Here is a 14,122-nt window from a genome sequence, read left to right as displayed (position 1 = left end):
GCACTCTATACAGTGCTTTGAAAGGTTAATAATTAGGTGACCAAACATGCTTGTTGGCCAAGACACACCTGGCTTACACCTGCTGCCCCAGCTTCATTATTCATAGCATTCTCAAAAGAATCCCATTCTGAATAAATGAAATGGCTGCCTTATCAAACATCCATAGAAATCAATGGTTAGAGGCAACTTCAAGGTATACTTGAGCTGGTTCATGACAAGAACAAAGAAAGTGCAGACGTGAACAACAGCAGAACCCAGGCAAAGTAAGAAGGAAGCCCTTAGTAAGTGTTGGGGATCACTGTCAGAATTCCTCTGAATTCCCTGGATGGCTGCCATTTACCCTTCAGTTAGCAGACGGTAGCCTAGAGTCATCATTCCAGGACAGGCTTAGTCATCCTTAACAAGTTCTGAGTTAAAGACCTCCTGTAGGGTTTGTTAGGGGAAGAGGGATTCCTTGAATACATGATCCAGGCATCACCGGGTGCTTCCCATCTCCCCAAGCAGGTAGACTGAGCTACAAAGGAACAGGGAATTGGGAGCATGACCTTGGTATTTCAATCCCTTTTTGGTCCAAAAACAATAAAAAGAAAGAATACACATACAACTCTGCCATTTACTGGTTCATATTTCTTTACCTCTTTAAGGCTATTTCCCCACCTTTTAAAAACACTATCTCCTTTCCAAAATTCAAAATTTGGAGTAAAGTCTATGTAAAATATGTGTCTCCAGTTCTGCCACAAACTTCTGATTCTCAGCGACTGATAATTTTCAAATTTATTGTTTCTAATTTCATGCTGTGAAGACTTCCAAATCCTGGTTACAGGGTCTGGTTAAACCCTAAAGGCACCTGACCCCACTCGGACTCATCATTCTTTCTACATTATCACCTCAACCAAAAGGCTGTTACAGAGATCCCCAGAATGTACTTATTAGAACACCAGATTGCTCATAGGCATTACATGAGAAAACAAGGGTTTTGTGATCAGAGATGTTTATTTAAACGCAGATTTCACAACCTCAACTTGTCCCTTTACAACAGGTCTTCCCAGAGCTTTTAATATGCAGACAGGCATGCGAACCTCTGATAAAGAGAGGGAAAATGGAGAGGCATCTTCCTCTGACTTAATATGACCCTTTTTACTTTTGGTAGAAAATCGTAAGGCATGATGTTTAAGGAGCACACTTTAGGAAACGTGGTTCTACTAGCCTTACTAGGCAAATATGCTTCTAATGTGTATAACTAATACATGTAAAGCACTCATTATATTAATAATGCCATGAGTCCTTTTTTCTTTTTCTGTCAACTACTGTGATAGTTTAATACCACATTTTCTTTTACTATCACTAAAAAGATGGACATGTTGAATTATTTTACAATTTTCTTTTACGGTTCTATGAGTTAAGCTGTATACAGCATATGGGTGTATCATTCTTTAGTAAATTACATCTACTTGTGAACTAAACATTGATTTCATTTTGACTTGGTGCCATTGTCTAACTTTGCAAAAAATCACAATCAAGGAATCAAGGTGCTTCATAAAAGGAGCATCTATTTTTAAAAAAAATCCATTCTGGTCTTGGTGTTCAGTGAGCTTTTTTTCACTAAGCTAAAGCAAAACAAACAAAACCCCAAATACCAGACATAGAAATGGAGACCTCTCTTCTTCCTCAGGCTAGATTCCTGTTAGATTCCAAAGAAAATTGTGTTGGAACTCAGAATTTTCCTGGCGGCTCTGCATCTCCTTGCTATGCATAGTATTTCTTATATGATTTGAAGAAAGCATTGTGGTTGTATATTCCTTGAGTGCCTTATCAGAATTATCCTTCCAAAAAGCTCAAGAAAGCCCTGGAGAATGTCTAAGTGACAGTGCTCCATCTGAATGTCCTCACAAATTGCTACAATGCAGGTTTACCTGGGGTGGAAGAACAGCAAACATGTGCCTTGTAGTCCATTTGCTTTTTTCTCCCTGATACATTTAGAAAGAAGTGCTTACTTAGGCTGAGAGCCATAAAATAAAAACATACAGTAAGTCCAAGTTTTTTCTTTATATGCTGTAATTTGATAATATTGATAACACATTTGTAAAGGCCTTTATTGGAAGGCATGATTCTGATCCATTTTGCATTTTCTCAATTTTTCATTTTTGCTATTATACCTAATTGTTTATTTATAACCTAGAGCATTCCAGCAAAAGGGGCCCCTTTAAAGCTAGTGGGGAAAAGGCTACACTGGCTTTCTTAAAGTAACTTCCAAGTATTTTTACTATAAATGAGAGAGAAAAGTTTCCAAATTGAAGAAGTACATAGCTCCCAGAAAGCACATTGAAAACTATGCAGAATAATTTTTGATCAGGCTGGAAGACTGTGCCAGGCTCCAAACAAGTGGTTATTCTGTTGTGACATCTGCCAAGCAATGCTTCCATTGTTCTCTGGAATTTAATTCATTTTAAATTACTCCATCCAAATGATAAAACATGAGATGTGCTATAATCCAGGGGTAAAATGCTATGATTGTTTTTAGTGTGACCACAACTGTTTGCTGGAAGGAAATACAGCCTGTTCTAATTAAGCCCTGATTATTGTCTTCTGAAAAATAGCTAGTTCCAGAAACGTGAGTGAAATCCTGTTAAGTGGAAGAGTTGGGCTAAACAGTCTTGACCACTCTGGTATGACTTTAAAGTTGGGAGGGCCATATGCAAAGACTTCCTACAAAGCAGAGCAACAGCCTTCGGAAGAGAAACTATTTTTGGAACTAAAAGCAGCTTGGGATACTGGTTTACTATAAGGTATAGTTTAATATGTGTATCAGTATAGTCAACACATTGTTTTACTGTTCAAAGACTACGTGCAAATGCCTCCAAATCCAAAATATTCTAACTTCCTAACAAATGTTGTCAAAGTTCCTAAATGGGAACACTACCTTATGGAAGCATCAATGATCAGGCACTGAAGAAAAAAACGAAAAAACCCACCACGAAGATGAATCTCAGAAGAAAACACACATGCACACATATAAGAATTCATGTCTCTTGTATGCCAAATATTTAATATAAACCTTTGAAACAAGTTCAGATGAAATAAAAATCAAAGTTTTCAAAAACGTGAAGGATTAACTTGTCAAATATTCCTCATTGCCCCAAACATCAGTATTTTTTTATTTCTATGCAAAAGTATGCCTTCAAACTGCTTAAATGATATATGGTATGATACACAAACCGGTTTTCAAATAATAAAGCCAGTCATCTTGCAATTTTAAGAAATTAGGTAAAAGATTATATGACATATTATATACACACACACACACACACACACACACACACGTGCACGCCAATGACAAAAAACAATTTGGCCTCTCCTAAAATAAGTCCATGAAGACTCTTAACTGCTGCCAGGAAGGAACACTGTGTCACCCCTCCCTACAATCCAGGTAGTTTCCTTTAATCCAATAGCAAATCTGGGCATATTTGAGTGGAGTGATTCTAACAGCCACGTTAAAATCCTGTGGGGAACCATTCATGTCCACCCACTGGTGCCCTGAAAAAATGCCAATAATTTTTCGCTCCCACTTCTGCTGCTGTCTCTTCCACATCCTCACATAGACCCCAGACCCGCTGGCCCCTGGCTGGGCATCACACTGCTGGTAGAGCAGGTCGTAGGTCTCATCTTTGACATCGCAGAAGCGATACACCAAATTGCCTGGTCGGTCATTGTCATAACCAGAGAAGTGGATTCTGCCCCCTGGCAGCTGCTTAGCAGGAGGGCTCACCCCAATCTTCATAAATTTTCTCTTGTGGGGCTTTTTGAGTTCCAGGAGGGCATAGTCATAATCCATGCCAATGTCGTTGGCATTGCCCTTGATCCAACCCTTGGGCACATGGGTGCGTTTCACCCGGATCCACTGAAATTTCATCTTCTCGGGCATGGCTGAAGTGGAGTCATTGGCCCCTCGACCACCATCTTTAAACTTGGGCTTCAGGAAGCCCACTCGAAGCTTCTGGGTTCCTTTCACATAGGTTTTTCCATCGTGTATGCAGTGGGCAGCTGTGAGGACATGCTTCTCTGCCACCAGGGTGCCGGTGCAGCCCGTGGATAACTTCACTGATGTTGAGAAAGGGTAGTTGAGCAGGAAGTCCTTCCCAAAAATGCTGAACCTGCTGTCATAGCCATAAATCTGCCGCTTCCTCCGAGATTTTCCTGAAGACCCTGAGTCTCGTTGTTGGGCCCCACCTCCACTACTGCTGAGGATGTAGATGCCCACCTGTGTCTCCGTGCGACTGCCATTGGCATAGAGCGTTTCATAAGACAGATATTGCTTGGCCTCTTCATAAGTGGGCAGGGGAGTTCCCTTATGACACTGGGGTCCACATGAAGAAGATACTTCCAATTTGGCTTCGGCTTCAAAGTCTGGCTTGGCTAAATTGAGGGTAGACTGGGGCAAGACGACAGGGAGGCGGTATGCAGGCCAAGTGGGTTTCCAGGGGGCACTGTAAGGGCTCACTTGCCCGACAGCACAGAGCAGAAGGAAGAGAAGGAAGAGGAGCCCTGGACTCCCTGCCATGCCGAGCACTGTTCTGTAGAAACAAAGACAAGCAGGTCAGGAGGGCAAGGGCTGAACATTCATTTACTGCAGACAGCAAAGCCCAGCAACAGGCCTGTCATTGTTTCTGTCTTTGAACCCTCCTCAGGAATCAGGGTGTGGAGAGGAATCCTTAGATAAGGGTCTCACTTTCAACGCAAAGGCTCGACCTTAGGAACATTCCTGTGGCTGGGTGCCTGAAGTGAAATTGGGTGTTCCTTCCTTTCTATGTTTAAGATGCCCCTAATGATGGTAGACTACAGAGCAGCATGCATAAAGTCATTAGTCCCCTGGCTAATTGACTGACCAGCCCCAATTTCCATGTGATTTTGAGCCCTCTTTGTGCTTGATTCTAAACCTCCTTCTCTTCTACCTTCCTGATGCCCTTGCCTTTCCCTCCTGCTTCTCTCATTCTCATTGTAACATGTACTTGGATATTTTCAGAGCAACTTCTCAGAGCTCACTCAGAGGGTCAATTTAAATTACATGGCTTACTGAGTGACTGAGTCATCAAAGAAGGACCACTCCACAGTGTCACAATTACCACCACTCCTCTGGTTTTTAAATGATGGTGCATTCGAAAAAGGGTATGAGATTTTTTGTTTTTGTTTTTTGCTTTGAATTTACAACAACCTTTACTATTATATATACTGAGTTCCAGAGTGGCTAGGCTTCTAATAAAATATTCCTTCTTCCTTTGGATTATGTCGTACACTACCAGGATCTTTGTCAATATCTAAAGCTCTAATGTTGCATCAGCTATAACACTATGACTATTACCATTGGTTACTTTTTCAGTTGTTTGTATCTGTATTCCCAGCTACATCCCTTAAATTTGGGCCTGTGCTAACACTTAACACAGACTTGTTAAATGGATGCTTGCATTAATGGAAAAGTGAATGAATGTTGCATGCTGACTGCTTATGACAATGATGTACATGGATGATGTGGTAGCTCAGAGAAAGAGCTTGAGGCCAGTTGTGGGAGTAAGAACAAGAGAGGCCTTCTAGGGAAAGTGATGCTTGAGAAATAATATGCCACAGCCTCACTCCAACCTCTCAATATAGAGGATCAAATGTATAATTTGGCAAATGTACCCATCATTTAGAAGCAATAGTAGTCCTAGTAAAGGTCACACTGTGGAGCTGTCCCTCCTTGATGCCTCGGTATTCAGTAATTTAAATTTACCCTCTAAATGAACAAATTGCCCTAGAAATTTTCCAGGCATCACCTGATGTTTCAGATGGGTACTGAAGTTGAAAAGAAGTCTGACAACATAAGACAGAAGGGGATACTTAGGGAAGGGAAACAAGAGTCTGTGCAAGGGCACAGCAACATGCAACCGTGTGAGTAATTTTGGGAATCACACTCAACAAGGGTGGAGCAGAGGAAGTGGTGGAGGCAGCAGGCAAGAGCTAGATCCTGAAGGGCTATGTGTACTAAATGAAGAAGTTTGGATTTTATACTGCAAGGTATGTTTAAATGCCCAGATCAATCATCCCACAATGAAAACAACAAGGAGGCAGACTGAAAGTGCTTTCGTAAATGTTTAAGCATCAGTTGGCTCTCAGTGGCTCTGACTCTTCTGGTTCAATAGAAGCTGACTCAGCAGGTAGGGTAACTCATTCACAACCAAGCATCCAAAAACAAGGAGCCCGAAGGGGTAGGTCTCAGGAGGCTCTCACAACACAGCAGAAGTCAGGAAGAAACTGTTTTGTTATTCTCATTCTCTTCCTGTTTGAGAGGACAGATCTACTGACAACTGTGGGTGCTTTTTGCTCCCTTTTACATAAAACTAGAAAATCCCAATGATCTGACGTAGTATAGGGGAGCGTGCCCATTCTCATTCCCAATATCCACACTGTGTTTCTAAACTATGTGTGTGCCCCACCCACCTCTGGGACCTTTTAGCTTGACTCTTTCTCTTGGCTTCCACTTCTGTCAGGGAGAATAGGGATAAGAAAAGAAAGAAATAAGGTCCTGGAAAAGCCAGTTCCTTGGGACTCTCTGATTCTTTGAAACTCTACCTGTCTCCATCTTTCCAAATAGGAAGGGTCCCTGAGCCCTTTTGTAGGAAGGACATATATTTTTTTCTTTAAATCCTTGAAGTCATGGGGCGCCTGCATATGTGCACACACTTATTTATATGTGCTTGTTGGGAGTACTGCCAAGACTAAAGGTTCTAAGTGGACTAGGAAGGGATGCCAATGCTAGCTCAGTCCTCCTTGCCAATGGAGAACTGGGCAGTGAGATGGGTGTGGTGACGACAACCCTTTAGGAGATCTGTGGGGCATGGTTCTGTCTGATTATTCCCACCTACTGGCTGAGGATTCATCCCTTGGGCTTATCTAGGACTTGAGCAGCCTTTTCTCTATGTAAGTTGCTGTCTAGGTGACCAAATACCCCACTCACACCAGAATCCCTGCCAAGTGTGACATGGACTATGAGGAGTAATAGATCTCCCACATGGCTGTATCTTGGGCCCCAATGCACCATCCTCTCCTCCGAGTAATGTGGTGAATGGTAATGTGGCTTACATTGAGCAGCAGAGGTGGTAAGCCAAGTTTTACTTCAGCTTATCTTAAGAAAGAAAACACAGAATGCAGAGGTCCAAGCTGCCAAGTGTTCTTGTTTTTAAAATATGATTCTTGGGGGAGACACAGTAGGAGATGAGGTAGTATTATACTGTGTATTATCATCAGCTACAGAGAATATTTTCAATGTGCATGAAGAACATGGCAGTTACAATATCCTCTTTCATTAGCCACAGCCTTACTCCAACCTCCCAATATAGAGGACCAAATGTATTCTTTGGCAAAATGATGAATGATTATGTCTCAAGAAACTTTGCAACCAGTTTTGAATCACAGAGTCCTGTTAGAGAATGCTAAAGAGTCTACTGCACGATAGAATATTACTAATTCAGAGTTCTTACAACTTAAATTCTGTTCATTTAGCCAAGAGTGAAGGAGAAGCCAGCCATCTATAAGAAACAAAACAAAACAAACTGCTAACCCAATAGGACAGCGTGAAGCTTTAACTTTGAAGAATAAACTTTTCGGAGACTTAAAAAGTCCTAATTTCTATTAGTTTGCAACTCTGCTTCCAAGTTCTCTACATTACTAAACCCTATTTACTAACTTGTGTGATGACTTTGTTCTGACAGCATTATATATCTTGCTTAAAGCTTCCATGTAACCCTAAAAGTTATAAAATTGCATTTAAAAAACTTTAATTCAGATTTAGAAATGAATGCAGACTTTTAGAAATGAATTCCCATCAAATTATGTCAAACGGATTAGGCTTAGATATTTTTAAAATATCTAATCAGAAATTAGAAGATACAGCTGTAGATTCTCAAGCCCTTAAATGGGTTTAAACTGATGTCTGTATTAAAGCTACAAGCTTCTTAAGTTGCTTAGTCCTTTACCAAATGTTTATTTAGGGTGGTTTAGAAATTCTTCTGAACAGCATCCTCAATCAGACGGTCTCTTTAGCTGGTCTTTTTAGCTCTGGTCTTTTCAGGTTCACGATTCCCTAATTTTATAATTTTCCAGAATCACAGAAGTCCAGGTCAGAGATGATGCTGTCTACAGTGTACTGTCATTTATGTCTCAGGACCATTGATTCATGGAATTATGGAGGGTGGAGGCAGAGGAGGGGGAAAGGAAAAGGAAAATGTATCACGCTAATCTCTCACCTATCTGGCAGACAAGATTTCCCTGATCAGTCTGCAAGAGGACCACTGTTTGAGAGAATGATTTAACTCGTATAGCAAACAAGCGCTGGGAGGGAAAACCTAATCTTTAGGTCATATATTCTCTATTGTACAAATTGTGACTCCAGCAGAAGGCAGCTTTCAAGAACGGAGTGGAGGGATGGCTGGGTGTGTATGCTCATAAGACAGGCCCCAAAGAAAAGCCTGAGGGGGAAACAACCCTCTTGTCCATTAAGGGTCTTTCCTGAGGCATTCGCAGCCTGCCCTGGCTCATCCTCATTAATAACACAACAAATGATGCACAACTGTGACACTTTAAAATTAGGTTTGTGGATTTACATTAATTTCTCAACTCACATGATAATGGATTAATTTCTCAGAAGACAAATAATTATTGCTCCCATTTGTATAAACGCTGGGTAAGCCTGTGCTATACCTGTTTATTTAAACATAAACACTCGTCTAAGGTATAAACAGATGTAACGAAAACATTCATAATCCCACACCTGGAAAGGTAACTAATTAGTTACATAATTTTAAATTCTCTCTCACCCTCATAAATGAATCACCATATCCTTGCAGAGCTGCCTGAAAGACTCACACCTTAAAAATGGAATGAAGATTTTCAAATCTTCTCCTTCTACCTAAGTCTGGATGAAGAAAATTTAGGTCTATAACATTTCATTTCTAGGAATAAGCTTTTGCTGAGTAAAGATTCCTCATATACATAAATTATCTGCTAAGGTTTCCAACTAAGTGTTTCCGTGCATCATTTTACCTAACTGGCAGGGAAGAATGGAAAATGAAGGTAAGAAAGTATTTTTTCACCATGCTTAGTAATACAGAAACTATTCATTTTCCAGCTTTGGGTATCTGATTCATAAATGGGTTACACATTCCACCCTCCATCACTCAATATGAGCCACTGTCTGAAAATATTTATACTTTTTGAGGATGCTGCCACTTCATAGGCCCTTGGTGGTGGGACTTCACACATTTAACAGATACGCAAACAACAATCTCTCCGGAGTCTGGGTGCAGTGACTACTATCTCCTGCAAGGCACTTTAGTCTTGAAAACTGCAACAACACAGGTCTCCTCAAGAGGGCCACTGTTTGAGAGAATGATTTAACTCCTATAGCAAACAAGTACTGGGAGGGAAAACCTAATCCTTAGGTCATGTATTCTCTATTGTACAAATTGTGAATTCCTGCAGCCGCTATAAACAGTAATGACAGAAAGAAATGGCAGGAACATTTGCCAAGATACAGGTTTTGGACACCATTTGGAGAGATGACAAAAGGTCTTACATGGAATCAATGGTCAGGGATATGGAACAGTGAAACCATGCTAAATCCTAAAGCAAATGGATAAAAATGAACCAAACTCTGTGAATACTCTGCAGTCAGGCTTGTTCTCGTTTTCCTGAGTCACAGACCCTGTTAAGGCAAAACAGACCTAATCACATAATAGTTTAAGAATTACAGTCTTGTACAGGAAACTGCAAGGCATTTACAAGTCCAGCAACCCTAAACACAATCTTGTGGTCAAATGAAGTTTAGCTTCTTCTCTATCGGATTTTAGGTAAACTAAATTGAGCCTGGGATAAACCTGGCAGGCAAATAAGAACAGAATGCAAAATAACCCGCTAATGTTGAGAACATGAGAAACAAATTCCCTGGAGTCTGTGGGAGTTAGGCATGAATAATGCCTGGTGGATGAAATCCTAAGGGATCTATGAGAAGAGATATGTGGGAGAACCTGAGACTATTAACCATTGCAGACTGGGGACAAAAATGTTCTCAGACACATTAATGGACACTTATGCTACAGCCAGAAAATGCATCCATATTCACCATCCAGCTGAATAAGTCGTGTTACAAAAATGAGATCCATATTAGGTACCTTGGAAAAAGGCTTCCTTCCCAGTTCAGACACAAGAAAGGACAAGTTACCACTTGACTTTAACTAGGAAAACTGCAGAGGAAAACTTTTCATATGCAGATGGGGTGCAAACACTTTCACAAATAAACATAGTGGCTTCTGGGGGCATTTTCTCAGTTCCTTCTCCCCACTTCACCTCCAATCCACTCCTGACAGACTTCATGGTAGACACGGTTATAAACCTGTCGCAAATACTCTCATGCATAAGTAGGATCTTGAAACAACATGCAATAAATATCCTGATACTACTTTGACATAGGGCTTTTGGCCACAGCTGACTTCATCTATAAATTCAATTCTTTCTCACATGGCCATGTGAAGAGGATTCTGGCATTGCTCTACCTGCTCCTAAGGAGCGCACAGGGAACCCTCAAATTTAGTTTCAGGAGCTGAGAGAAGCAAGCCCTGTTCCAATACCTACACTGAGTTTCTGAATTCTTACGGATGTCGGCCAGTGGGCAGTAAAACAAACAGGATTTTTATCAGCTGCTTTCTTCTGAGGTGCTGGAAAGCAAACCTAATTTGTATTCTGGAGGGGAGTGGTGGTGTTCATCTGAACAAGTCTTCTCCCGCTCCTTGTAAAACTTTAAAACTTTTATTTAAAAGTTAACTCGTGAATGCCTACAGGCAGAAGAACTATTTGCTTACAACAACTGTTGTTAGTTGAGACTGTAGTGTCTAGGGTTAGCACCCCCGGAACGCACATGGGCATCCACTACGGCTCCAGAGAGAACAGATTCTATTTCCCAGCCTATATTTGCTGCACTTTTGCACTTCTCTTGCTTGCTCAGGTGTGTTCACAATCACATGCCCAGGGTTAAAAATTAATGTTCAGAACTTGATGGAATCGCGTATATGCAAAACTCAAGGAAAAGAAGTAGTGGTGGTGTGTGGGGGGATGCATGGGGGTGTAGCCATCGCCCCCGCCGAAGGACAGCTTGCCGAGAGCCGGCTCTCTCGCTTCCCAACCAACATGCTGCACTCAAGACAGTAGTCTCAAAATCTTCTTTCCCCATCTGTTTCATGGGTGACACTGCATGAATCCAAATGCCCTGCAGCCCCCGCTGTCTCCCCAGAGCTCCTTCAGGCCCCCAGCCCGCATCCTGGAACCCCGAAGACGGCCCTGGCGAAGTCTCCGGTGCCTCCAGTAGCCCGCAGTTACCGTACCCCGTGCACACCCGGCCCTTTGTCCCGCTTCTCCCGGCGCCTCGCCTCTCCCACCCCCGGGCGGACGCCCTAGTAGGTGCCAGCACTCACCCGCGCCGAGCAGCCCGCCCGGGCCGCGGCTCGCTGCGCCGCTCAGACAGGTGTGGGCGCCGGGAGGGAGCGCGCGGCTCCCATGCCTGCCCCGCCGCACAGCCGAGTGCGAGCGAGCGGGCGAGCGGCGCAGGCAGCTGGCGGGTCCGCCCCCCCGCAGCCATCCCCAGGCCCGCCCGGCCCCGCCTTCCGGCCTCGGGGAAGCACGCGCCGCCGCCCCCTCCCCACCGCACACAGATCGTGCCCCACCTCCCCTCGCCGCCCGCCTGCGGCCGGAGCAGGGCCGGGCAGCCCAGAGGGCCTGAGGCCTTGCGGCCTCGCGCAGGTGGGCCCCGGTGGCGCGGCAGCACTCGCCAGTCCCGGCCTCTCGGCGCCAGGCAGCGCCGGCTCTGGCGGTCTCTCCTGCCTGGGACCCGCGCGCCGTCACCCTTTGAACATCGCGCATCCCCGGGTCTGGGGCGCGGCCTCCTGAGCAAGACTAAGGCCCTCGCTGCTGGGAGCACGCTGCCAGCTCGCAAAAAGACCAAGTCCCCTACAAAAGACGACCCCTCCAGTAGCAGCCTAGAACTAGGGACGCGGGCCACACCTGGTGCATGGGGAGCCCTGGGCAAATTTGAAGAATTTGCTCAGAACCTGTGTGCTCCCCACCCCCACGTACGCTTTTAGCGCCTTAAGGTGTTGACCGAACTCCTAGTTTCTCCGGTTCCTCCAAAGAACAGAAACCTGTATTCCCATGGCAGGGCCACCAATGCTTTGCATTTCCTTACAGCACCCAGTGTTCTGCGTGGAGCCCAAAGCACCGGGGGTGCTTGGCAGCTTCTGGGCGGCGGGCTGGCGGGCGAGCCCACTGGCCCCAGTTCTTCATCGGGGCACCAGCTGGTGGAGCCACCTCCTCGTCCAGTGGGCCTGCTTCCCTGAGTCACTCCAAGCGGTCGGTATCTTGGTGGTGGTGGTTGGGGGCCAGGGTAGGGGGTGTGCGGGGAATCCTCTCCTAACCAGGCTGGAGACCTTGCCATTTAAGGTCCTAGTGTTAGAGCCTTCGTATTTAACATAGATTACCGTGTATTGTGCGTTTTCTGTCAACTAGCTTTACATATAGGCCATTGTGGTGAAGAAGGTGCAGAGATTACACTAATTTTATAAGGAACAGGAGGTTTGGAGAGGTTTAATGACTTGCCCAAAGTCACACAGCTACTGAATGGTAGGACAAGATTTTGCACCGAGCCATGCTTTCTATCAAGCTACTTAGCTTTCCTTTCTCCTATCAAAGCCTGCTCTCAGAAAGGGAAGGTGTAAAGTACTATTTCACACCAAGGTGTTACTGATAGGCCTAATACATTGGTGTTTGCAATTACTTTTAAATAAGAAAGCCCTGAACACATTATTCTGTGGTCTTTTCTTTTCTTTTCGAGAAGGTCTCCTTCTGTAGCTCATTCTTGAGTGGAGTAACGGGATCATAGCTCACTGCAGCGTACACCTCCTGGGCTCAAGTATCCTCCCTTCTCAGCAAGGATTACAGGCGCAAGCCACTGCTCCCGGCCTGGTGTTTCTTAAATAGAAAGGAAACTGATATTTTCCACCATTTTAAGGGCAAAATTTTCTTAGACCTTTCCAGGCTTGGCTTCAATTGTTTTATTTTAAAATGTCACCTTAATATATATAGACATAGGCCAGGCTCAGTGGCTCACGCCTGTAATCATAACACTTTGGAAGACCAAGGTGGGCAGATTGCTTGAAGTCAGGAGTTTGAGACCAGCCTGGGCAACATGGCAAAACCCCATCTCTATAAAAAATACAAAAATCCTAGCCAGTTGTGGTGGCACACGCCTGTGGTCTCAGCTATTTGGGAGGCTGAGGTGGGAGGATGGCTTGAGCCCAGGAGGTAGAGGCTGCAGTGAGCTATGATCACCACTGCACTCCAACCTGGGTGACAGAGCAAGACCCTGTCTCAAAACACACACAGACACAAAACCAGATATAAGCTTATGTTACAGCTTTTGAACAACTCACAAATAAAACCAAAACAGATAAAAAAATTTCTTCCAGAATAATAAAATTGAAATTAGTAACGTTTCCTGAACAACTACCAGCATTGCATGGTACTGACAGCTGAGGCGTGGGTACCTTTGAGTTCCCTGTGGCTCTACCACTCTCATGGTGTGTGAGGTGCCCAATGCAGACTCAATTCTCTCACCTCTTTCCTTCGTTCACATCTACCACATCTCCTTTGCCCACACCATATGTCATTGCAATGGTTTCTCTCGACTCTAATACGTTATTTAGGTATTCGTGCTGTTTGTTTCTTATTAACATAGCAAGTGAAGTGGTAACTCACTGCCAAAGACTAGTACACACAGGTGCTGCAATCAAGAGGCAGTACTTGGTATGAGATAGTCATCCCAATGATCCAGAATGTGTTTATATTTATCTTTTATTATAAACATTTTAAAAATTAAATTGAGGCACTCTAAGGGTCTGTAGCTCCCAATTGAAGAAACACCATTAAAAGGTAAGTATCTTAATAGAGGAACTGGAGGTATAGCTGGAAGGAGGAGAAGAAGGGAGAGATTTATCAACCATGCTCAAATTGTATTAGAGTTACTTCAAGCCAACAAATATATATTGAG

At 43.7% G+C, this 14,122-nt stretch overlaps 1 protein-coding gene across 1 annotated transcript; it reads right to left on the bottom strand.

Annotated features, from left to right (window-relative positions):
• Nucleotides 1-974: 974 nt before the first annotated feature.
• On the bottom strand, nucleotides 975-11,908 carry PRSS23 (serine protease 23). The gene is made up of 2 exons (XM_017850864.1): nucleotides 11,496-11,908; nucleotides 975-4,571 (listed from the first exon to the last, which is right to left on the bottom strand). Exons 1-2 carry the CDS (start codon nucleotides 11,657-11,659, stop codon nucleotides 3,407-3,409), a joined length of 1,329 nt encoding a protein of 442 aa, XP_017706353.1. The 5' UTR covers nucleotides 11,660-11,908; the 3' UTR covers nucleotides 975-3,406.
• Nucleotides 11,909-14,122: the final 2,214 nt, after the last annotated feature.

The sequence above is a fragment of the Rhinopithecus bieti genome, unplaced genomic scaffold (genome assembly GCF_001698545.2).
Source record: "Rhinopithecus bieti isolate Rb0 unplaced genomic scaffold, ASM169854v2 scaffold_30846, whole genome shotgun sequence".
NCBI lineage: Eukaryota > Metazoa > Chordata > Mammalia > Primates > Cercopithecidae > Rhinopithecus > Rhinopithecus bieti.
This window is presented reverse-complemented; position numbering and strand designations above follow the sequence as displayed.

Excerpts from the sequence above, each read along its gene's own strand:
- PRSS23 (XM_017850864.1), bottom strand. The coding sequence starts at position 11,659 with ATGGCTGCGGGGGGGCGGACCCGCCAGCTGCCTGCGCCGCTCGCCCGC. Across the intron at positions 4,572-11,495 it reads GGGCGGGCTGCTCGGCGCGG|AACAGTGCTCGGCATGGCAG; the intron begins GTGAGTGCTGGC and ends TTGTTTCTACAG.